General features: G+C 43.1%; 1 protein-coding gene across 8 annotated transcripts in view; it reads right to left on the reverse strand.

Annotated features, from left to right (window-relative positions):
- The window catches only part of LOC137752137 (ATP-binding cassette sub-family C member 4), a 227035-nt gene that overhangs the window by 102552 nt on the left and 101376 nt on the right, over positions 1–23107 (reverse strand). For 7 of the 8 annotated variants that reach the window (XM_068526863.1, XM_068526870.1, XM_068526865.1 and 4 more), the window contains 8 exons: positions 17232–17326; positions 16933–17019; positions 11025–11121; positions 7598–7807; positions 6100–6240; positions 5248–5285; positions 4764–4858; positions 2886–3032 (listed from right to left, as the gene is read on the reverse strand). In XM_068526863.1, coding sequence (XP_068382964.1) covers positions 2886–3032; positions 4764–4858; positions 5248–5285; positions 6100–6240; positions 7598–7807; positions 11025–11121; positions 16933–17019; positions 17232–17326 — 910 coding nt within the window. The remainder of the gene's footprint in view (positions 1–2885; positions 3033–4763; positions 4859–5247; positions 5286–6099; positions 6241–7597; positions 7808–11024; positions 11122–16932; positions 17020–17231; positions 17327–23107) is intronic. The other variant, XM_068526866.1, reaches the window with a different exon arrangement.

Consider the following 23107-nt stretch of genomic DNA (forward strand, 5'->3'; position numbering starts at 1 on the left):
AGGCAATAAGGTATCAAATTATATAAACAAACTAAGTAAACTTCATGCACCCAATACAAGGATTCAAAATGGAGAGTAACAGCCACTGGAGCTTAGAGGGATGGAACCCTCTTTAAAATCGGCTTCCTGGAATGTTAAATTGCAGGCAGAGAAACTACGCTATTCAGAACTGCACACTTGCCAGGCTGACTCTGCCCTCCTTCTTAAAATACAAGTAAGTGAACTTGGGACTTAGGTAGGACAACCTGTGTTTCAGGAACTTCCCCTGGAGGCCTGGTTTTTAGCGTTAAGTGCAGAGTACCCCAGTGTCTAACAAAGTTCATGAGGATCTGAGATGAAGCATGAGAAGGGAGACAGGACATCTGGAGCACTCCCAGCAATGGATGAATGTACAAAAGGCATAGTGACAATCCAGTTCAGGGTCACTGAGAATCTACTGGCACAAGTGGGCACTGGAAACAAGTATAAAGAAGGGAACTCTGGCAAACCGCCTGCAAATCCCAGCCAGACTGGGGATGGGGCAGATCCGATGGGCCTCTGCCTGGAGTTTCCAGCTTCCATCAGTCACCATGCCAACTCTACACACCGGCCAAAGTCCTTCCTCTCCCTCCCTTTTCTAACTCTGGGAGGCTGTCAGGATCCTGAACTCACAGGAAACTTACTCACCACTGGGGTCTCCCGGAGAGTGTGCTCTGACAATGGAAGGATATGCTTCCTGATCTCTCCATGCTACCTGGAGAACATACTCTGGAACTCAGGGGCCACAACTTTATGCTGGGAACTTGGATGCGTTAAACGCAGATATTTAATGCAACTTAAAAGTCAAGCATGTCCATCTCTCTACTGTAGAGGGGAATTTTAAAAAATATTATATAATTATTAGGTTACACACAATCGATAATGTCAACTAAGAGGCATAATTCTTACCCATGTAAGAATTTGTATTTTTTCCAACTGTAAAAAGTACAAAATTTTTATCCAAACAGAAAATTAAACTCGATCACTTAAAATTTTTAATTAAAAAAAAAGTTTTCATCTACCACTAAAAGAGTAAATAAATAATTCTTGGCCCCTAAACCTTTTGGGCAAACGAGGCCTATGTTTGTAGTACTTATTTGGGCTTCTATTTTCTTGAAGGAATGAAGTCCTGCTAATAGATACAGGAGGGGGAGGCAAGATAAACACGAGCGTGCCAGCTGCTCTAAGATTAGCGACCTCGAAGATTTACACGTGGTCCCAAATCCTTGAATAACAAATCCACCAGCGTCTGGCGAAGCCTACAGGTCTTGACCATGAAGAGCCTGGGTAACTGTGGTCACGAGCACTCAGAGGCGGTGATAACAGACATCCAGTCCCACTTAATGCTCCCAACTTTATGGCTGTAGTTTTCACATTAACTGACAAATTGAAGCAACTTCACAACAGCCATAATAGCACATACTCCTCCAATCACTTTTGCATTATGATGACATAAAAAGACGAGATCCGTGGGGGCCTCTGCAGTTTACCGTCCTGTGCTCTGCACAGGGCCTGGACTAAACAACATGTGCTGAATAAATCTGCACAAGATGCTGCCCTGCACAGTCTTACTGAATCCTCACAACAGTCCTGTGAAACAGGAAGGGCAGCAGTGATTCCCATTTCACAGGAGAGGAAGTTCCCAGATACCACGCAGTCACGGTCACGAAGGTTCATTAGGCACTGACCGTATGCTAAGCGCTGTCAATGTATTAACCTAATTAATTCTAACAGTATCAATATATTAATGAGTGTGTGAATAGCACCCCCATTTTACAGATAAAACTGAGACACAGAGAAATTAAACAACCAACACATAAATATTAATATAACTTTAACGGACTATTACTATTAGTAACTAGCACCAGAAATGAACCCAGGCAGCTGGTTCCAGAGTCCATACTTTTAGAGCAAGGCAGACAACATCCTGTGCCTTGAGATTCGCCTGCCCAGCAGTATGTATCTGCTTTGGCCTTGGTCACATGGCTAGTTGATGGCCAGGCCAAGGCTACTCCTGTCCTCCCTCCAGCCCACATCCCTGCCTTGAAAGGTACTGTCAATCATTGCCTGCAAAAACAAAGCCACCCTGGGCCTCACCACAAGTCGAACCAACTGAACAGAGTGGGCATGTATGCTGATGAACTAACTCTTCATAGGAACCCCGTTCAGGAGCAAGACAGGTCAAAGGCCTGAGGGTGGAGGAAGCAACCACTGATAAACCTCCAGGGACACTCATATCCAGAAACTTACTACTGAAGATCCACCTGCTGTGTACCACAAGCCTCTTACATGTCACCAAAAGTCCAATGTAAACTATACAGTTAATTTTATTGAAAAGGATGTTTACATTTCACTAATGTTGGGTTTTAATTAATTTTTCATTACCATTCTAGGTAAACCGCATGGTCACGGCACATGCCAGAGCTCTGTGATTCCAGAAGTGGATGGGAAATGAAAGAAAGAAACACACAGCCTGTCGTGTAGAGATTCATTATAAGAAGGTTCTAGCAGACAACTTACCTTAACACAATATAACACAGCCAATATTTTAGCAACTAGCCAAAAATATTTAAATATATTTGCATCAAATGTAGGGTGTTTCATTTGCCACACAACAAATCGGTTCCTAAATCATTCTGCAAAGTGAGCATACACTTATCTTTCCACACACACATAAATTGGAATAAAAGCTTATATGCCTCTATATTCAGATATCCTCTCGTAGGCGAAAAATATCAGCAAAGTTTTTTGTAGAAAATGGATTAACATGCAGTGATTTTCTTCCAAGCACCTCAAATATCAAACGTAATCAGGCATTAAGTACAATAACAAGACATATTTACTGAGAAACTTGGTGTCTGACTTACCTATTGGGTTTCTATCAAAGAACAATACTGGAGCTCTCAAAATGGACTCGAACATTTGGTTGTGCAAAGTTTGTGAAGAACTAACAAGGACGTAGAAAACCAACAGAGATCTGGCGATGCCAAAAAGGACGGCAGATACAGTTAACCCTGAAATAAAGAAACCACTCAGCACAAGATCTCTGCCTTTTCTTCAAGGATGCTAAACCATGCCACGCAGCTTATAAAGATATTATGTAAATACTTTATTCCATTAAGCATCTGGATTCTAAAAGAGTTTAATGCATTCACAAGATACACTTAAAAAGAAGAATATAAAAATCACTGTATTCCTCTCATTGAATAGAAACCTCATGGGGGAAAAACATCAAGCGTAAAATAAAATTTCATTCTAGGATTTCCTAATTCAATTATACATGCTACTAAAAACTCAGAAGAAAGATAATTTTAAAAAGTAGTTGATGGTCCCTTCTTCGCATTTGAAATCTTACTAATTACAACATGTCTCAATCTAATATTGTGATATGCTTTGGTAACAGCATGTGAATTAACAGGTAACAGGAGAAATGATTTACTACCATTTCCTTGTAGACAAAGCCCAAGTAGCTTTAAAGAATATGACAATACCACATTAATTTTCAAGCAGAAAATCTAATTCTAACTAACTGAACTGTAAGAAAAATACAAATTATAAATATAATCATCATTTAAATTCTGTTTTGTTAGTGATATAAATGAGTACCTATTATGCACATAAAAATTAAAATACCCTCCCCTCAGATCTTTTGAACTCACAATGCTAAATAGAATAACTTCTGTAATAAATATTCCATCAAGTACTTTTTTCCCTTTAGATGACACAACACTTATTTAAACCCTGAAAGCCGCTCAAATTCCTGGATTCCATCAATAGGCATTTTCCTTAGCCCACCATCCTATATGAATGTATAACAAAATCCCTTCCTTCTTCCTTTAAGCCTCCATAGTCCACCAATTCAGAAGGTAAACAGCTAATGGATTTAGATTTCTTAGCAAGAGATCAACGAAATACACACAAAATTTCAGTTGAGTATGTTCTTACAAAGATAACTCACTCTATCTTTGCAGAAGGCTTGTGTGAGTATTTCCTGTGGGAATATTTTAAATTTTAGATGAGGATTTCCTTTTAAAAGTATGTAATGCTACATATATTCTAGGCACTCTTGTGAAAACAGACAGCCATGTTAATATTAGCCTGGCAAGCCAGAAGTTAAATGAATCGCACAGTAGCGGACACGATAACATTGTGATCTCAAGGTAAGAAAGACTCGGAATCCTAATTCCCAGACACTGGATTTCTCCCTACTTAGCTTCTCTCTTAAGTAATTAGTGAAGCCCAAGAGATGAGCAATGTGGAGAAGGGGAGTTTTGCATACCTACAAGGGAATAATGCTTTTATTTGGGGGCCCTTGCTGCCAGAGGATTTCATCCAAGGTCCATAAAAGCCAAGGTTTATTCAGAAAGAATTGGAACAATCCGAACCACAGGGTGGGGATCCGTTTCTAATCCTCTTGCCCATCCATATAATGATATAAGATTTAGCTAAAGCAACCTATTAGAATAGACAATAGCCACATATTTCCAGTGGCTGATCTTCTGAATGTGCAATGCTGGTTTAACTTCCAAAATCCAGTACAGAGCAAATTAAGAATTTTCATTCAACCCCTCTCTTCTAGTAGATTTTTAAAATAATTATTCTAATTAATTCACAGAATAAATGCGACTCAGACTCTTAATCTGTTAAGACATTACTGAATTACTCCTGGAAGCCCTAGTTGCTCACACAGGCTCATAGTAAGCACCTCAGACTCTCGTATAATAGACCAGATGATTCAATTTTACCTGAGTAAATTCCTAAGTACCAGTATAAATCGAGTTTTTCAGTTACATTTCCTTGTCCATTAACAGTGACATTCAGGGCACTCTGTTCATTCGCCCTATGGAGCAGGGAAGAAAAAACATTATGCAATAGATGGAGTTAGGTAAATACAAAAAAAATTAGCCTCGATTTAGGAGTCATGTTTTATGCTGGAAAATGTTTCCCAGCTCACAAGGCCCTGTGTCTGTCTACCTTATGAAAATTCAATTTGAATCATGACTTACAGCTCTCAAAATTGTCTGTAAGGAACCTGCTAAGGGTCAGACATCAGCAGAGACCATGGGAGGGTCACACCCACCAGCAGGAACTTTAATTTTTCTTCAGGGAAACTACATGAGGATTAGAAGAGGAGGCTGAACAAGCCCCATCTCTCCCCCATGACTGTGTGGGAAACTGAGGATTCGTGTCGATTTTTTAGCACTTTGGGTCAGACCAGGAATCACTCACCAGTATGAAAGCCACCAATCCTGAAGGACGTAGGCAACCTGGAGCAGGAAACAACAATCACTCAAACACTGACATTACTGACCCCCTCAAAACCCCACGCACTAGAATGGATGGAAAGGCTCCAGAGAACGGAGACGGTCCTTCAAGCTCAGGTCAGTGGCAAGCCCCACATCCCAGATAACCACAGGTCAGGGAAGGGCATAATACATTTTAAAATCTTTAAAAGACTTCATATTTTTCCTAGAATCTCTCTGTCACGCACACACAACACCCGTAAGCCTCACTTATTTTGCTCCGCACATATTAACGCTTTTCAGTGCGAATCCTAGTGGACTGCAAAATACAGTAATAATTGTATAAATGTCAGGATTTTTCAAAGGAAAAAAGCTTGACAGGTACTGTGATGGTCAGTTTTCTGTGTCAGCTTGGCTAGGCCAGTCTCCAGTGATTCAACGAAACTCTCAGCTAGATATTGCTGTTAAGGTATCTTGTAGATGTGGTTCACATCTAAAGTCAGAACGTAAGTAAAGAACATTACCCTGAACAGTGTGATGGGCCTTCTCCAGTCAGACGAAGGCCTTAAGAGCAAAACCTGAGGCTTCCTGGAGAAGGAAGAAATTCTGCCTCAAAACTGCAGGGTCAGCTCCTGCCTGGGGTTCCAGCCCGCACGCCTGCCTTTCTGATTTCACACTCACCCAGCTAGATCCCACAATCTCATGGAGTCAGTTCTCTGAAATAAATCCCTTAATACACATATTAAAAATAATAATACAGTACAATAAATAATACAGCATAAAGAGTATTATAAGTATCAACCTTAGGGCACAAATCAAAATAAACGTCCTGACTTACCTGAGCTGCGATGTTTACTGGAATAAGGAAAATGATGATACACCAGTGAGCGCCGGCTGTGAAGTAGTTTTTGTAGGCCTTAAAACCAACTTTTCCTTCCAAACGGCTCTCCTCAGATAGTGTAACCTGTATATTCTCAGTCTGGAAAGGAAAGGCAGTGAGAGACAAAAATATAAATAATGAACCCTAAAATTTTAGAAGTTCAACAATGACCTCCACTGCAAAGCTGTGGGGAAAGAGACACAACCTATATGCTGATAGGAGTGTGCAAGATGGTCCACCTCCTACAGAGAAAGGTGTGGAAATATCTAGCCAAACCATGTATGCACTTACCCAACCATGCTACTTCTAGGAATCTATTAGAGACAAGGAATACCGTTTGCACAATGTTCTTGGGTACCTTTGCTTAAATTAGAACACCATGATTGATAGCCCACTTACAACATAACTGATTAAAGTATAAATGAAGAAGCTTTTTCCAAAATAATCATACGAAATGTTACGTAGCTAAAGTATCCCTCCAGTTTATTTGTGTCACTCAATTATAGAAACATAAAACAAAGTGTGGGTTCAAAATATTAGTTAAATAGAGTAAACTGAGTTCACACTGTGAGCTGGAGACATGTGAGTTTGGATAGCAGGGGAACAGCATACGATCCAAACCCATTTGGTTCCTGAATTTCAGAGAGGGATTCCTGAGTTTGGAATGTGAGTGACTAATCTGAATACTTATCAGAATCATCCAGGCTCCCGGGTTTGTATAGTGAGGGATTGGATATCGAGGAATACCTGTGCATGTTTCTAAGGGAGATCTAGTGCATTTCTGCATTTCTGTCTGGAGGACTTAGAATACATTATAGAGTCCCACGGACTATGGATGTCCTGGGCTCTATGCTGGCCACTGGAAATACAAGGTGGGTAAGGTGTGGTTCTCGGTCTTGAAAGATAAGAAAGAAAGACAAGAACTAACTCCAAAGTGTCTACTATGTGTCAGGTCCTCTGGACATGCTACCTTTGGCCTATCACAGGCCATCTGACAATGGGGAAAAATACTACCATCAGTCACCTGCACTGCCAGAACATTCCAACATGTAGGAAAAGTAGCTGGTTTAATGTAAGTCACAGCAGGCTGGGTATGAGGGGGTCTTCAAATTAAGCCTCTGGATGAATAAGGGAAGCCAGGGTCTACCAGAGCAAGTACGATTTAACTATGGTAACATGAAGAGTTCTAATGTCAATATCACATGCGTCCTGGAATTCATAGCAGTACGCCCACTACTGGAGTCCATAAGATTCTCCACCCTACACCCAAAGAAGAACCTTAATCAGGCTTGCTCCCTGCATGCTCTTTTAATTCTACCAGTTCCATGGAATAAGGCCTTGGCAACTTAGGATCTACTTTGGGACAAACGAAGAGGTCATGAGCGGAGCAGACTGAAGGTCCACAAGTGCACCAAGAGCAGACAGACCAGGGCATGTTGCAGGATGACAAACTCACATCTTGGTCCTCCAGAGCGGCATCTTTCAACGAGGGTCTGGAAGACTGTTGAGACCAAACTGAGGACTCGGAAAAGGTGCGATTCCTCAGAGTTGGAGTTCCTGGAACTGTAGATGGTTCAGTCTCCTCATTCTCCTTCTTTAAAATAGAACCAAAATCTATCCCAGATTTCAGGAACTCAGTGTAAGTCCCCTTTTGCACCATTTCTCCCTAAGATAGCAATAAAGAATTTGAAAGGAATGCATTTGCGTTTGATAATACTAATATAATGTAAATACTAATCAAGAGAAGTAAATTAATCTTAAATTATGATTTTTGTTAAAAAAATGATCCTTAAAAAAAAAAAAAAAAAAAAGATCCGTAGATCTGAAATTCTGGTTAACAAATCCAGTTCAGTTCAATTGAACTGAGCATTCTGTTCTCTGCCACACCCTGCGTTAGGTACTGGGGGATATGAAAGAAATGTGTGATCATGAATTTAAAATGCAGGCCACTGACGTAACTATCATGGGCATTTTCAGGGAAGCAAAAAGCACAGATGTTGGTGGGAGTATCAATATAGTCTGTTTAGACAACATGGGAATTGAGAGAACCCATGAGCGGCGTCTTCATGGTCTTTACAACCTCCCCACAAACACAGAAGTTAGAAAATTCAATATTCCACCAGATAAAGTAGCTAAACAAGGAGGCCCTAAGCCTGGGATGGCTCTAACGCCTTGGTACCCCACATGCCACAAACGAAAACCTCAGCCAGAACCAATGCACTTTAGTCCGAGAAAGAACTTACGAACGAACAACCAATCACAAGCAGCCAGTCTTCCCCAAATCAGGTAACTGCTTCAACTATAGCCAGTCTAATAATTTTCTTTGAACACATGTGACGCATCATTGCACAGTTTCCCTCACTTACAAAGTAATATAAGATAATGTGCAGAAGATTTCTATTTTTTCACCATAGAAAAAAGGACACAGCTGATTCATTCAGTTGCAAACAAAATATGAAAAATCCCAGGATGCAAAACTAAACAAAGGAGGGCAGCTCTGGTTAAGGCAGTATGGCTGAGTCCCTTTGCTGTGCACCTGAAACTATCACAACATTGTTAACTGTCTATACTCCAATATTAAATAAAAAGTTATATAACTAATTTTAAAAAGAGAGAATAAAAAAAAACTAAACAAAGGAGGGCAGCTCTGGTTAAGGCAAGACAGATGGAAGAAGGCGGGCAGGACCCTAGCTGGTACCCCTCTCACCCTATCCCCTGAGGCAGGCCACTGGGAGAAACCCAGTGAAGCCTTTGGGTACCACCTGACACTGCAGAACTAGAAAATTATTCAGGATATATTGTGTCTTGTTCCACTTGGGAAGCAAAATGCATACACCTTCTTTAAGGAAATTACAGCTTTCTACTTAGTTATCTGTAAGATGCACAGGGAAATGACTAGTGGTACAAAGATAGCAATTTTACTCTGCAGCCAAACATTGATAATTCTGAAGGGATGAGGGGGGCAGTCATCCCCTCACTACTGTGAGAGAGGGACCAGACAAACAGTAAGGATAGACCCCAACTTATTCAAGGGTGCTCACCAGCGGACAACTGCTTGTTCTGACAGTACTAAAGCTGAGGGTGGTCTCCTCAAAACAAGCAATAATGGGGCCCTGAAACATCCACACACTGGTCATTCAGGTTACTCTGACAATCACCGACTCTGTGCTTATAATACTGCTAATGCTGGAGCTTTACCACACTAGCATCATGTCTCTGCATATGAAATTGATTATTCTCAAGTTGGAAGAATCTGTGCCCCCGACTTAGGGAGGAATGGAGGATCTGTATTTTAATACTCTTTCTTATGGCAGAAATTCATTTCATAAGTGAGGGCCTACTGGAACAGACAAGGGTTCACAATGGAAGTGCTGAAGAACACAGGCAAACAAGGAGTGAAGCATAAAACAACCACTAACTCGGCAAAGTTCCCATTAATCTCCACTCAACCCCCAAACACGTGAGTTGTTGTGCATTCAATGAATGGTGGCCCCCCAAAAAAGATATGTTCAAGCCCTAAACATGACACCTCTGAACACGACCTTATTTGGTTGGATACAGCTTCTTTGCACACGTAATGAAGGAAAGATGAGGTCATGCTGGAGTAGGGATGCCTTAAATCCAATACAACTGATGTCCTTATGAGAAGAGAAGAGCCTAAGACAGACACGGGGACAATGGCCATGTGACACTGGAGGCAGACACCACAGTGCTGCAGCTGGAAGCCAAGGAACCACAAGGAAAGCCGGTGAACATCAGAAGCTGGAAGGGAGGATTCTCCCCTAGAGCCTTCGGGGAGAGCACGGCCCTGCCAGCACCTTGATTTGGGACTTGCAGCCTCCAGAACAGTGAGAAGATATATTTCTGTTGTTTTAAGCCACGTAGTCTTCAGCACTTTGTTATGGCAGCTCTAGAATCTTCCCAACTGTACCAAGACTTCTGTTTCTGCTGTTGCCCGTCCAGTGAACATTGGAGGAATCTTTTAAATCCCACCTCAGACCATGTCACTCCTCTGCTCTGGACCGACCAACGGCTTCCATCCCACTTCCTGGCCCACTGCCCGCTGCTCAGAGACCAGCGCCCTCCACGTCCCCTGCTCACTCTCCTCAGACACGCTGGCCTTCCTGCCATTCTTGCAACCTGCCAGGTCAGCTCCTTCTTTAGGACGCCCTGCCTCAGGTGCCTGGATGGCCCTCACCTTCATGTCACTCAGGCCCGAGAGGCACCAGCTCCTCAGGGAGGAAGCCAGGATATCAGCCCCACCCCCTCTTTCATCACATCTGTCCCCATAAGAATGGGAGCCCCGGGAAGGCAGGGCCTTGTCCTACTGTTGCACAGGCTCTCACAGACACATGTGTTTATCAGACACATAAAAAGATCTGAGCAGTGAGACAAGAAACTGGGTAAACCAGCAGAGCGGGCATCTCTAACTGGGGGTGCTCGGTGACCCATTTTGGTATTCATGAAAGATGCTCTTTAGGCAAACTGTATAACAAACAGGTGGATAAAAACATGTCTCAGTATCTCTAATTTCCAAATAATACACTTCGATTTAGGTTGTGGAAGGGGAAAATAAAAAGTTCTAAATCAAATAGCATCATTATCCTTAACAATTTTCACAACAACACTGATAATTCAGCAACTCTGCAGTAGCACTTTTATACCGTTTAGGGTTTATGTGGCTTAGAGTGTAACAGTGATATTTCTAAGGTCTTTGGATTCATCCTCAAAGTCATGGATACCAGCTCTGAGAAAAGGGAGGCATAAAACTGAGGCAGAAAAGGGCGTTTACCAAGAATCCAAGGAGAGTGACCTGCAGGGAGGGCTGGCCTTCAACACAACTAAGTGCTAGCAATTTCCACAGACTTTTAGAAATTACTTACATCTTTCAATATCAGAATCTGACTTGCAGCTTTTAGGTACTGCAACTGATGTGTCACTAAGATTGTGATCTTCTGATACAAGGCTTGACAAATACACCTACAAATGTAAAAGGTACAGCATGCAAAAGCACATTAGTGGAGGTGCTCCAAACTGGAAACAGAGAATTTGAAAACATAATGAGAAAAAGACAAGACAGCAGTCAAAAGTTCTTTACTTCAAATACCAGTATGAATACAAATTAAATACAAATATAAATCAATCAATTCAACTAGGTCCTCAAATCAGCAGCAAGTTTGAATCTAGCTCCACTAAAAAATTCTAAAAAGCAGTCCAGTGAAAGATGCACCAACTGCTAAGCTGTTTTTCCTAAAACTGATCTTAACAATTATTTACATAGTTCACAATGAAAAACAATGGAGCAAAACTGAGATTCCAAAAGTTGACTGAATTGAAATACTAATTATTTTATTACCTATGTTAAGAATGGGAGAAGAGTGATCTATGTCATATAAAAAAGTACACAGTTTCCTAGGTGATTGTTTATGATGTACATATTAACCCCCCTAAAAAAGTCATAGCTTCTCAGTAACCTTAGCCAGACTGCATTTTGTAGACATTTCTTCCCAAATAACATTAGATTGAAAACGAATGCCATCATGGCCTTGATCAGTCTCTACAACACTCCCAGTCTCATCCCGGAAGTAAACTTATTTCATTTGCACTGAAAACTTTCTGAATGTGAAAATGAAAGATGAGAGTCCAAAGGGTCCAAATCACAGTGGAAGTCATCCAGTGGCTCAAGCCACGCCAATTCTCTTAGCCAAAATCCCCTCAGTATTCAAACTTCAGTGTTTTTTTTTTACAGTAACCCCTCAGACTGCTCCACATTTTAAATGCAGACCCCTAGGGACTCAGCCCCAGTCCCATCCCACAAGGGTCTACAACCCCTCTGGGGAAGCTAGTAGCCGGATCCAGGGCCCCGGTGACCACAGGCAGGGCTCCAGGCGTGTACTCTGGGTGCCTGAGCCCCTCGCAGAGCAAATCTCAGGGACCTGGGCCACAGCTCAGCCTGCTGAGTGAGCCAGATGCAGAGTCTGGAGGCAGCAGACTGCAGCTCAATCCCTCTCACGAGCCTGACAGCGTCGGACAAGCTACTAAACCTCAGTGTCTTCATCTCAAAACAAGGCCAATGACAACTCACCAACAAGTTCTGAGAAATCAAACCACCAATCCGCTCAGTAAATGTCAGCCCCCTCCTCCACTCCCTCCTAACCCACGTGCGGTCATGTGCTTTGGACTCAGGACAGAAAAGTCCTAAGGGGACACCCTGGACACTGGGTCTACGATCAGAAGCAAGAGCTCAGGATGTAGTCACATACACCATCGCTCCATTATGTCCAAACGGACTTATTTTTACCTTTTGACATGTCTTAGTTCAGATTTTGTACTAAATTTCTTGACCAAGTCAACACCTTTTCAGACTTAGCACTAAAGCTTTTAATGGAATTGTTTCTCCTAAATTCAAAATTATCTGTCAATAACCACTGAAGGCAGATGTTAATCAAATCTAATGGGCTGCTATGTCCAAGACAGAGCTACCCAAAAGTTTTAGAATGTTTTCTTCCTGTAATTCCATCACAGAAAAGGTAATATAAATAATTACAATAAAGTGATCAGTTGATGGCTACAAATTTATTCCTAATTAAGACTTTTAATCAAAATCTCTAGGAAAATAATCTATCTTCCAAGTTTTTAAGAGTAAAGATTTCCAAGACATACGATAAAAAAAATAATTGATTCAGGGATGAGTTCTTTAAGCATTATTCCTATACAAGGGCTGTGTTAATCCTATAATACTATATATATTCCTATATAAGGGCTGTGTTAACAGGGGATACATCCCGTAGCAGAGTGAATCAAATAAGAATGAAAAAGAGTACCTATCTACATTCATTCATTCGACAGGCTTTGGTGAGATACCACGCACAGTCTTAACTGTCGAGCATACATCCACAGGTCAAGAAAGCAGACACTACTCAGCACCGTGAACAGGGGGATACACTGAACGAGTTTAGAAAATGCACTATCAGGCCGTGATGTGTGCTCTGAAGGAAAAGCAAGGGGGGCTGCTGTCTTAGACGGGGGTGACACGGGAGCCCTGAGACTATCTGGGGGAAAACATCCTGGAGAAAGGTACAGTGGGTCCAAGGGTCCTGGGACAGAACATGCTGGGCTAAGGAACCTTCCTGCATTCACAGCTTCTAGGGGGTGGGGAGGACTGATACATGGTCAAGTGCAACCCACTGAGGGCTGTGGGAAGACGGAAGGGCACAGGCTCCCCCTGAAGGAACAGGAGGGAAAGGCAGGGGCTCTGGGACACAGGAGGCAGTATCTACAGACAAGACAGGTGTCAGAAAGGGCCCGTCACAAAGCCAGCGCGGCCGAGTGGGTGTGAGGACCAGCTGGCAAGGCCGATGGGGGCAGATGGCAAAGAAGCTGGTTCTCCATTTGAGGACCTGGAGCTGCAGCCTGAACATGAGGGGAGTCTGGAAGGGCTGGAGCAGGAAGGGCGAGCTGTGTAGACGCAGCGTGGGCATCTCATCAGGACAGACCCCAAGAACTGATGACGCAGGAGGCGGGGGGTCTGGTGATGTGGGGTTCTCTGAACCAAAACGGGACCCACAGCTGGACACAGGTGAGACTGCATCAGTTCATCTAAGGCTCTAACCTTTTGTAGGTGATAGAATCCACTTAAGGTTTACAACATATAGTTGTAAAATTCACAAACCTAAATAACCTTGGATATAGATTCATGACTAAGGGAAACTGTTAATGGCAAGTAGAAGTGCGATTCGTTCACTTTTAATACAAAACACTCCCCATTACTAAGCTTTGACACGACCACCATCTTTCATAGCATACTGTTCCATCCAATTTTCTAACTCGTTGAGAACATTCTCCAGTTGCTGCTGAGTGATTTCCTAAATTGCATTCGTGCTCCCTGCCCTAAGTTTTCCCAGAGAATGTGGTTCTGATTAGCAAACAACAGTCTGAACAAGCTAGTTTCTATCAAGTGTACACCCAAGGTCATTAAACCCAACAGCTATAAATACTGCCTCTGTTAGAAGAAGAACTTGGGAGAACTTCTGTGGTAAGCACCCTGGGAACAGGGAGGCTGAACTGCCCATGATGCCAGGAGGATGGGGGGTGGGGAACCTCTGTCACAGCACTAGCGCCCTTTCACTGAACCCATGACAAGCCACAAGGCACTTCTCTAAAGGAAAATTCATCAAGTCATGATGAGGAGAGGGTGGGAAAAGGGCGTCAGATCAGAGAGCTGGAGGCCATGCCACGTGTCAGCTGCCCAGCTCTTGTGTTCTGAAAGATTCAATGCTACTTTGCACATTTTTTATTGTGGTAAAATATACATAACGTAAAATTTACCATTTCAACTATTTTTAAGCATACAGCTCCATGGCATTAAGTACATTCACACTGTTGTGCAGCCATCACCACCATCGATCTCCAGAGCTCTCCCACCACCCCAAAACTAAGCACAAGTTACATACAGACTTTGGTGGAACCCGCCCAATGATCCCTGCTTAGTGGATGTGGAATCCCAGCTCCTAGTATCCAGAGCTCAGGGCTGCCTCACCCATCTCGCTCTCATACTGCTGACTCTGCGAAAGCCTCTTTACTGTGCTACTTCGGACTTGTTGTGAATGAAGTTCTTCCCCACAAAAATTCATGTTGACACATTATTCGCCAGTACCTTAGTATCTGGTGACAGGGCCTTTAAAGAAATAATTGTTACCCTTAATCACGCTGGGCCTAATCCAATCTGACTGGGGTCCTCAGAAAAAGAGGAGCCTGACACCTAAGAGCCTGACACGTGCACAGAGAAAAGACCACGTGAGGACACAGCGAGAGGACACAGCGAGAGGACACAGTGAGGAGGATGCCATCGGAAGTCAAGAAGAGAGGTTTCAGCAGAAACCAAACCTGCCCACACCTTGATCTTGACCTTCCAGCCTTCACAATATAACAGGCTGCTATAGACTGTTTTTTTACTCAAAATTCGTACGCTGAAACCTAATCCCCATAGTGAAGGTACTGGATATGGGGCCTTTGGGAGGTGATTAGGTCATGAGGGCAGAGCCTGCATGAATGGGATTAGTGTCCATATATAAGGAACCCACACGGCTCCCTCACCCCTTCCGCCATGTGAAGACACAGGAATCGGGCCCTCACCAGACTCCAAATCTGCCAGTGCCTGGACCTTGGGCTTTCCCACCTTCCAGAACTGTGAGAGATAAATTTCTGTTATTTCTAAGCTGCCCAGTCTATGGTCTCCTGTGAGAGCAGCCTGGACAGACAGAGCCCTAGCAAACTAAGAGGAACTGACAGCGAAAATTTCAAATTGCTTCTCTCTGCCGTACAACCTGCATCCTCCAGTCAAGGACGTGCCTGCTGTTCTTCTCACAGCCTTGCTTCTTCCCGTTTAGCAAAAGAAGCTGAATCCTATTCTCAGTGTCCACCTTTGCTTCTTCTTCCTATTTAGCAAAAGGAACTGAATCCTATTCTCAGCCTCCACAAACCCTGCCCAGCCTGCAAACCCACAGGGCACTTCCCGCTGAGGCCAGTGCACAGGGAGCTTTCCAACTTCACCTGAAAGCCTAGAGCTGCCCACTTCTACTTCCATTTAGCATTTACCATCCTATATCCAAACCCTCTAAACCGCGACTCTGCGGAACTTTCCCCAGGCATCTGTCTTAACAAGCTCCATAGAGACAAAGATTCCTTAGAGGCAGAAATGAGAGCTGAACGTCTCAGTCTCCCTTATTCTGCCCCGTGTGGGTCCTTCCCCTCTCCTGGCTCACTGTTCTGCTTTGTAAACTAAGAGGTTTTGTGCAACAACATCTGTAAGGGCATGGATCTCAGTGCACACAGTAGGGCTTTCGTAAGTGCAGCTGGAAGGGCTCGTTGGCTTTAACAAGGTGAACAACAGCAAGGCAACGAACCGTGGGGTAAATGTGGGTGCCGTTTCAGAAAAAGCAAGTTCACGAGGCTTTCAAAGAGGCCAGTCTAGACTCCAGAAGAGGTCTCAGTCAGCGTGTGTTAGGACACATTATACACAGAAAAAAGCATCAGAGCTGTTCTGCTTCAGGGGTTCAGTGGCCAAACAAGAGCCACTGACAACAAATTCCAGAAACTCAAACTGAAAGTCAGGATTTCAGCCAGATTCTAGATACCGAGTCTGAAATTCAACTTAACCCTACAATGTGGGTCTAAGTATTAATTCTAGTAAGCATCCATGAAGCAATGTTAAATATTTGAAGTCATACTCCGAGGTGGAAAAAAAATCATTCTTAAATTCTAGACTTTATTAAGTATTTCCAAACTGATACAATAATAAGCATAAACCAACTAGGCCTTTCCACGGAAGTCCTATGTCACTACTGGAAACTTCGCTTCTGACGTGCCTTAAACAAATGATGGAGGAAAAGGACTGGCAGCCAAGTGCCAGGCTACTGGGTCCCACTCTCTGATTCAAAAGCCGTACGTACGTCGTCTTTCTTATGGCTGGGGTCTGGGTCCCTCCACAACGTGTGGCCGTCAGCCACAAGCAGCAGGGGGAGATCTGCCATCTGCTCCTCAGCTCCCTACAGCACGGACTCCCTGACCTCCACACACTGGAAGCTCCTTCTGCATTTCCCTGTCTTGACCTCATCATGACGCAAAATTTCTCTAGGATGGATCTTTTGTGGAGGGAAGGGAGGGGAGGCAGGGACACCAGGGCAGAATGAGCTGAGTCTCCTGAAGCACAGACGCTTTCCTGAGCTCTCTTCCCTGAACTCCACAGGGTTCTTGGAAAGAAGAAGTGATAGGAAACAGGAGCAAACTCACAGTTCAAACAAGTGCCTGCTCACTTCTGCATCTACTGCACTGAGCGGATCGTCCAGGAGGTAGATGTCTGCATCCTGATATACGGCTCTAGAAAACGTAGAGAGATGTCAGGAGAAGAACACTTCCAGCTTCCTGTGTCCCATTTTTGAATCAAGATGGTGTCCAACAAATCATTATTCATTCCAAGAGCCAAGACCCTGCTTCACACAGGGCCACCCGGTGAGCGGGGTCTGCCTGCTCACTTCCACTAGGAGCCACAGAGGAGGGAGGGGCAGGATGGCAACTGAAACGCCATTTACCTTGCGAGGTTGACCCGGGCTTTCTGCCCTCCACTCAGCGTGGTTCCCCGGTCTCCTATCACAGTTAGGTCTCCATCCTCCAAAACCTGTAAATCCTACGTGGAGACAGAAAAGGAGAAAAAGAGAAAGATTTAAAATGTGTTCTCCTCTTGTCATGCTAACCAATGGGTATATTTTACAGTGACTAAATTGTAACCTTAAACATTAAAAAAAACCTCTCAGGGCTTTTCATTTCTTTCCATTCTGTAGTTTTTCACAGCATTTATGCAGTTGACTACTTTGACACACATTTACTGAGGATCGACTATATACCAGGCATTGTTCTGGGCACAAGGAATTCAGCCATGAGGAAACAAAGTCCCTAGAGTTTCTTTCCATGATGGGAGATGGAAAATAAACATGAGTGCAAGTACTAAGGACGAGAAGAAAAAGGAAGCCAGCTTAGGGGGATAGAGAGTAAAGGAGGGAAAGGGAGTCACTACTGGGGTCAACAAGGGCTCTGTTCAGAGGGGGTTTGAGTAGATCTGTCAGAGGGTGAAGCAGGCTTAGATTTGGATTGCCTATAATTATCATCTGACAGATACTGGCATAGACAAGCAGAGTTTCCCTCCTTAAAGGAGGGAAAGTGAGTCACTACTGGGGTCGAGAAGGGCTCTGTTCAGAGGGGGTTTGAGTAGATCTGTCGGAGGGTGAAGCAGGCGTAGAATTAGATTGCCTAATAATTATCATCTGACAGATCCTGGCATAGACAAGCAGAGTTTGCAGAGAGCTTGTTTTCTACTAAACCGCTCAGGCATCAACCTAGGATACAGAGACTACCTTTCTGCAGGTGAAGCCCTCGTTTCTTGGTCTCTACTTCAGCAAATTTGGGGAGAGAACAAGTGGCACACTGGGATCTCCATGATAAACTAGTCCTTTGAAATCCCCAAGTCTCATTTTCAACTTCTACAGAAGTGTGCTGCAGAAACAAGAATCACTAAACTCCAGGATCCTGTGAGAATCAAAACAAGTGTATAAACACCCTCCATAAATGGAAAAAGGACGTGAGGGGATTGTAACTTGCTATTGGTGATTGAGGCCTATTTTCTCATCAAACCAACAGTGAAAACCCACGCACAGTGTGAATCACGACACGCAAAGCACATGACCACAAGGAGAAGAAAGAGACTATCCCCATCATAACCCTCCCTGACAGCCACAAAGACACACAGGCACACACAGGTTCCCTGTACACTCAAAGCTTAAATGCGGAGCATCAAATGAAAGGCAGCAATTGCTCTGTCATGAAAATTCATCATTTTTTCACCTTAATTCTTTAATACCATCGCTTGCTTTTGGTTTTCCTGAGATACAATAAGTCATTTTAAGATACTTTCCCAGCCTTACACACACACACACACAAACACACAGAGTTTACTTGGCCTCTGTTTCACTGATGACAGTCCTTGCAAACTGTTCTGCTTAGTTTTTATGCCTACATTTTATGCTGTTTTGGTTTCCTTCTCAAAACAGCACCACATTGTAGTGCAGCAATCTGAACCATGGTTTAGAAAAGGCACTTAGATCCACTCTAGCACAGTTAGGGCATAAGAAACAGGCTCTCTCTCCAAGTCTGGTAGGAGGACTTCAAGTGTGCTGTTAGCTCTGCAATCTATCTAAGGACCAGCCACAAATGGGAAAACATTTTAGACGATTTGAAGTAAAATCCAAGTCAGGTTGATTTCCCAGCCACCATTTTCTGATTAGGTTAAAGGGCAAAAGCCTGAGTTCATTATATATTACAATTCCTCCCACTGACAGGAAGGTATTCTTATTCACCAATTTTCAATGAAAAGTAGACACACAAACTACGGGAAAACTAGGAAATGGCTAAGCTGGTTTGATACCATCTGTCCAGAAGCACATCAAGGGCCCTTTAGGGATGCTGGAGACTTAGTGTACAAACATGGAACAGACTGTTAAAATATTTAATGGGGACCTGACGTGAGCCCCTGGCAGAGGAGGGCTGGGTTCCATCCAGGTCAAACAGCGTAAAACTGCCTTTCACCACACCTTTAAATCCATTTGGCTGATAGCACTACGATTTCCGTTTTAAAGATGATGAAACTGAGGCCAGGTGAGGTTCAGAAAAGCAGCTGAAATCATGATTTTTTCACTACTAAATAGAGAAACTGAAACTCATTCCCTGAGCCTTCTACCTCCTAAGCCTTGCAGTTTAAACACGATCCCTACAGCAGGTCAAACATTATTAGGTTGTTCCCTACATTGTGTTGTATAACTCCCTATAGGGTCACTTTGAATATGGCATCAGCTTAATTCGACGTTGCCAAATGTGATTACTTTATATTTTAACTACAGATATGTTTTCGGCTCAATGAACTTAAACACGTACTTCAATTAGATCTAGTATAAAGCATCTAGTTATTAAGATATGTAATAAAAGAAATGTTGCTTTTTCCTATTTTATGGGAACCACCCATAAAAAGAAATTTTTATTATTTTTGTTTCTATGTATGTATCTTCTGAAAACCTGGCAGTTTTGCATTTTACAAACATTGCCTTTCTCTTTACAATAAACCCATACCTCCCCCTCATTTTATAAAAAGGAAACAGAGAAACACCTGAAATTACTACTCAGGACCATTTCTCTCCAAAGACCACACTTTTTTTTCCTACTACACATGTAGTCTCTGTATCTATAGGTCAAAATAATTCCACGACACCACTATTATCTGTGACGGTCTTATGCCCATTCATGGACACATGGATTCCATTTCAGAGCAGCAGCAAAACCTCTTGGAAACCCTCTGACCCAACGCCCTCATTTTGCTGCAGAAACGTCAGAGGCCCAGGCAGGAAACAGGACGTGTCCAAAGTGACAGCAGGCAAGTGACGAAGCCAGGGCCAGGACTCCGCTCTCCACTCCTTCTCCGCCCTGGGCCTCCCTTCCTGCCAAGGAGGGAATGGGCACGAGGGGCCCCAACTCTATGTCCCGACCACGCAGCCGACCAGGAGAGCAGTCCGTGTTTATAAACCTCACATCGCGTACAGAAGAATCGCTGTGCAGCCCAATCCCGCAGGGCCCCCTTCCCACCAGAGTCTGTGCCGCACGGACACCCGAGGGTGGGTGAAGCCCCAGGGCACGGCCCAAGTTACTGGTCCCATCACCCCACGGGGCTGGGGCAAAGCATTGACCCCCGTGGGTCTTAAACCTGAGCTGCAAATGTAGAGGTGAGGCATTCCACCTCTCAAGCCTCAGTTTTACTAACTATAAAATGAGGATGGTAACATCAAAGATCCTTGTAAAAGATTAGTAACTCATACACCTTGTTATGTGTGCTCGCATGTGAGTGACAAACAGAAAAATGACTTCCACATGGACTCTGAAAAATGAGAGCTACTTTTTCTTACTGTTTTACATTTGCATTTCCCCTTTTCCTATACCATGTTTTAAAAAATCTACCTCATTCCTGTCAACTTTACTTCATTTCTGCAAACGAAAAATCTCCCATTAACCAAAGCTCACGAGAAGGAAATAGAAGCCCCTTAAACAAGCAAACAACTGTGTTGTGTCCACAGTATCATCAAATGCTACTCATCTACGACAGTCTATGACATTCAAACCACTGTTCAAGCAGAGTAACATCATCAAATGCTACTCATCTACGACAGTCTATGACATTCAAGCCAATGTTCAAGCAGAGTAACATCATCAAATGCTACTCATCTACTACAGTCTATGATGTTCAAGCCAATGTTCAAGCAGAGTAACATCATCAAATGCTACTCATCTACTACAGTCTATGACGTTCAAGCCAATGTTCAAGCAGAGTAACATCATCAAATGCTACTCATCTACTACAGTCTATGACGTTCAAGCCACTGTTCAAGCAGAGTAACATCATCAAATGCTACTCATCTACTACAGTCTATGATGTTCAAGCCAATGTTCAAGCAGAGTAACATCATCAAATGCTACTCATCTACTACAGTCTATGATGTTCAAGCCACTGTTCAAGCAGAGTAACATCATCAAATGCTACTCATCTACTACACTCTATGATGTTCAAGCCACTGTTCAAGCAGAGTAACATCATCAAATGCTACTCATCTACCACAGTCTATGACGTTCAAGCCAATGTTCAAGCAGAGTAACATCATCAAATGCTACTCATCTACCACAGTCTATGACGTTCAAGCCACTGTTCAAGCAGAGTAACATCATCAAATGCTACTCATCTACCACAGTCTATGACGTTCAAGCCAATGTTCAAGCAGAGTAACATCATCAAATGCTACTCATCTACTACAGTCTATGACGTTCAAGCCACTGTTCAAGCAGAGTAACATCATCAAATGCTACTCATCTACCACAGTCTATGACGTTCAAGCCACTGTTCAAGCAGAGTAACATCATCAAATGCTACTCATCTACCACAGTCTATGACGTTCAAGCCACTGTTCAAGCAGAGTAACATCATCAAATGCTACTCATCTACCACAGTCTATGACGTTCAAGCCACTGTTCAAGCAGAGTAACATCATCAAATGCTACTCATCTACCACAGTCTATGACGTTCAAGCCACTGTTCAAGCAGAGTAACATCATCAAATGCTACTCATCTACCACAGTCTATGACGTTCAAGCCACTGTTCAAGCAGAGTAACATCATCAAATGCTACTCATCTACCACAGTCTATGACGTTCAAGCCACTGTTCAAGCAGAGTAACATCATCAAATGTACTCATCTACCACAGTCTATGACGTTCAAGCCACTGTTCAAGCAGAGTAACATCATCAAATGCTACTCATCTACTACAGTCTATGACGTTCAAGCCACTGTTCAAGCAGAGTAACATCATCAAATGCTACTCATCTACCACAGTCTATGACGTTCAAGCCAATGTTCAAGCAGAGTAACATCATCAAATGCTACTCATCTACCACAGTCTATGACGTTCAAGCCACTGTTCAAGCAGAGTAACATCATCAAATGCTACTCATCTACCACAGTCTATGACGTTCAAGCCAATGTTCAAGCAGAGTAACATCATCAAATGCTACTCATCTACCACAGTCTATGACGTTCAAGCCACTGTTCAAGCAGAGTAACATCATCAAATGCTACTCATCTACCACAGTCTATGACGTTCAAGCCACTGTTCAAGCAGAGTAACATCATCAAATGTACTCATCTACTACAGTCTATGACGTTCAAGCCACTGTTCAAGCAGAGTAACATCATCAAATGCTACTCATCTACTACAGTCTATGACGTTCAAGCCAATGTTCAAGCAGAGTAACATCATCAAATGCTACTCATCTACTACAGTCTATGACGTTCAAGCCAATGTTCAAGCAGAGTAACATCATCAAATGCTACTCATCTACTACAGTCTATGACGTTCAAGCCAATGTTCAAGCAGAGTAACATCATCAAATGCTACTCATCTACTACAGTCTATGACGTTCAAGCCATTGTTCAAGCAGAGTAACATCATCAAATGCTACTCATCTACTACAGTCTATGACGTTCAAGCCAATGTTCAAGCAGAGTAACATCATCAAATGCTACTCATCTACGACAGTCTATGATGTTCAAGCCATTGTTCAAGCAGAGTAACATCATCAAATGCTACTCATCTACTACAGTCTATGATGTTCAAGCCACTGTTCAAGCAGAGTAACATCATCAAATGCTACTCATCTACTACAGTCTATGACGTTCAAGCCACTGTTCAAGCAGAGTAACTATTTCCACGCAGGCCTTTAACACCACACCTTTGAAAACCTGTCCCAGCCTTCTCCTCACAGTATAAAAGAACAATAGGATGTCCAGACTGCTCTGACCAGACTCTGGGGAGAGCTCTTTAA

Source organism: Eschrichtius robustus, chromosome 18 (genome assembly GCF_028021215.1).
Source record: "Eschrichtius robustus isolate mEscRob2 chromosome 18, mEscRob2.pri, whole genome shotgun sequence".
Lineage (NCBI taxonomy): Eukaryota > Metazoa > Chordata > Mammalia > Artiodactyla > Eschrichtiidae > Eschrichtius > Eschrichtius robustus.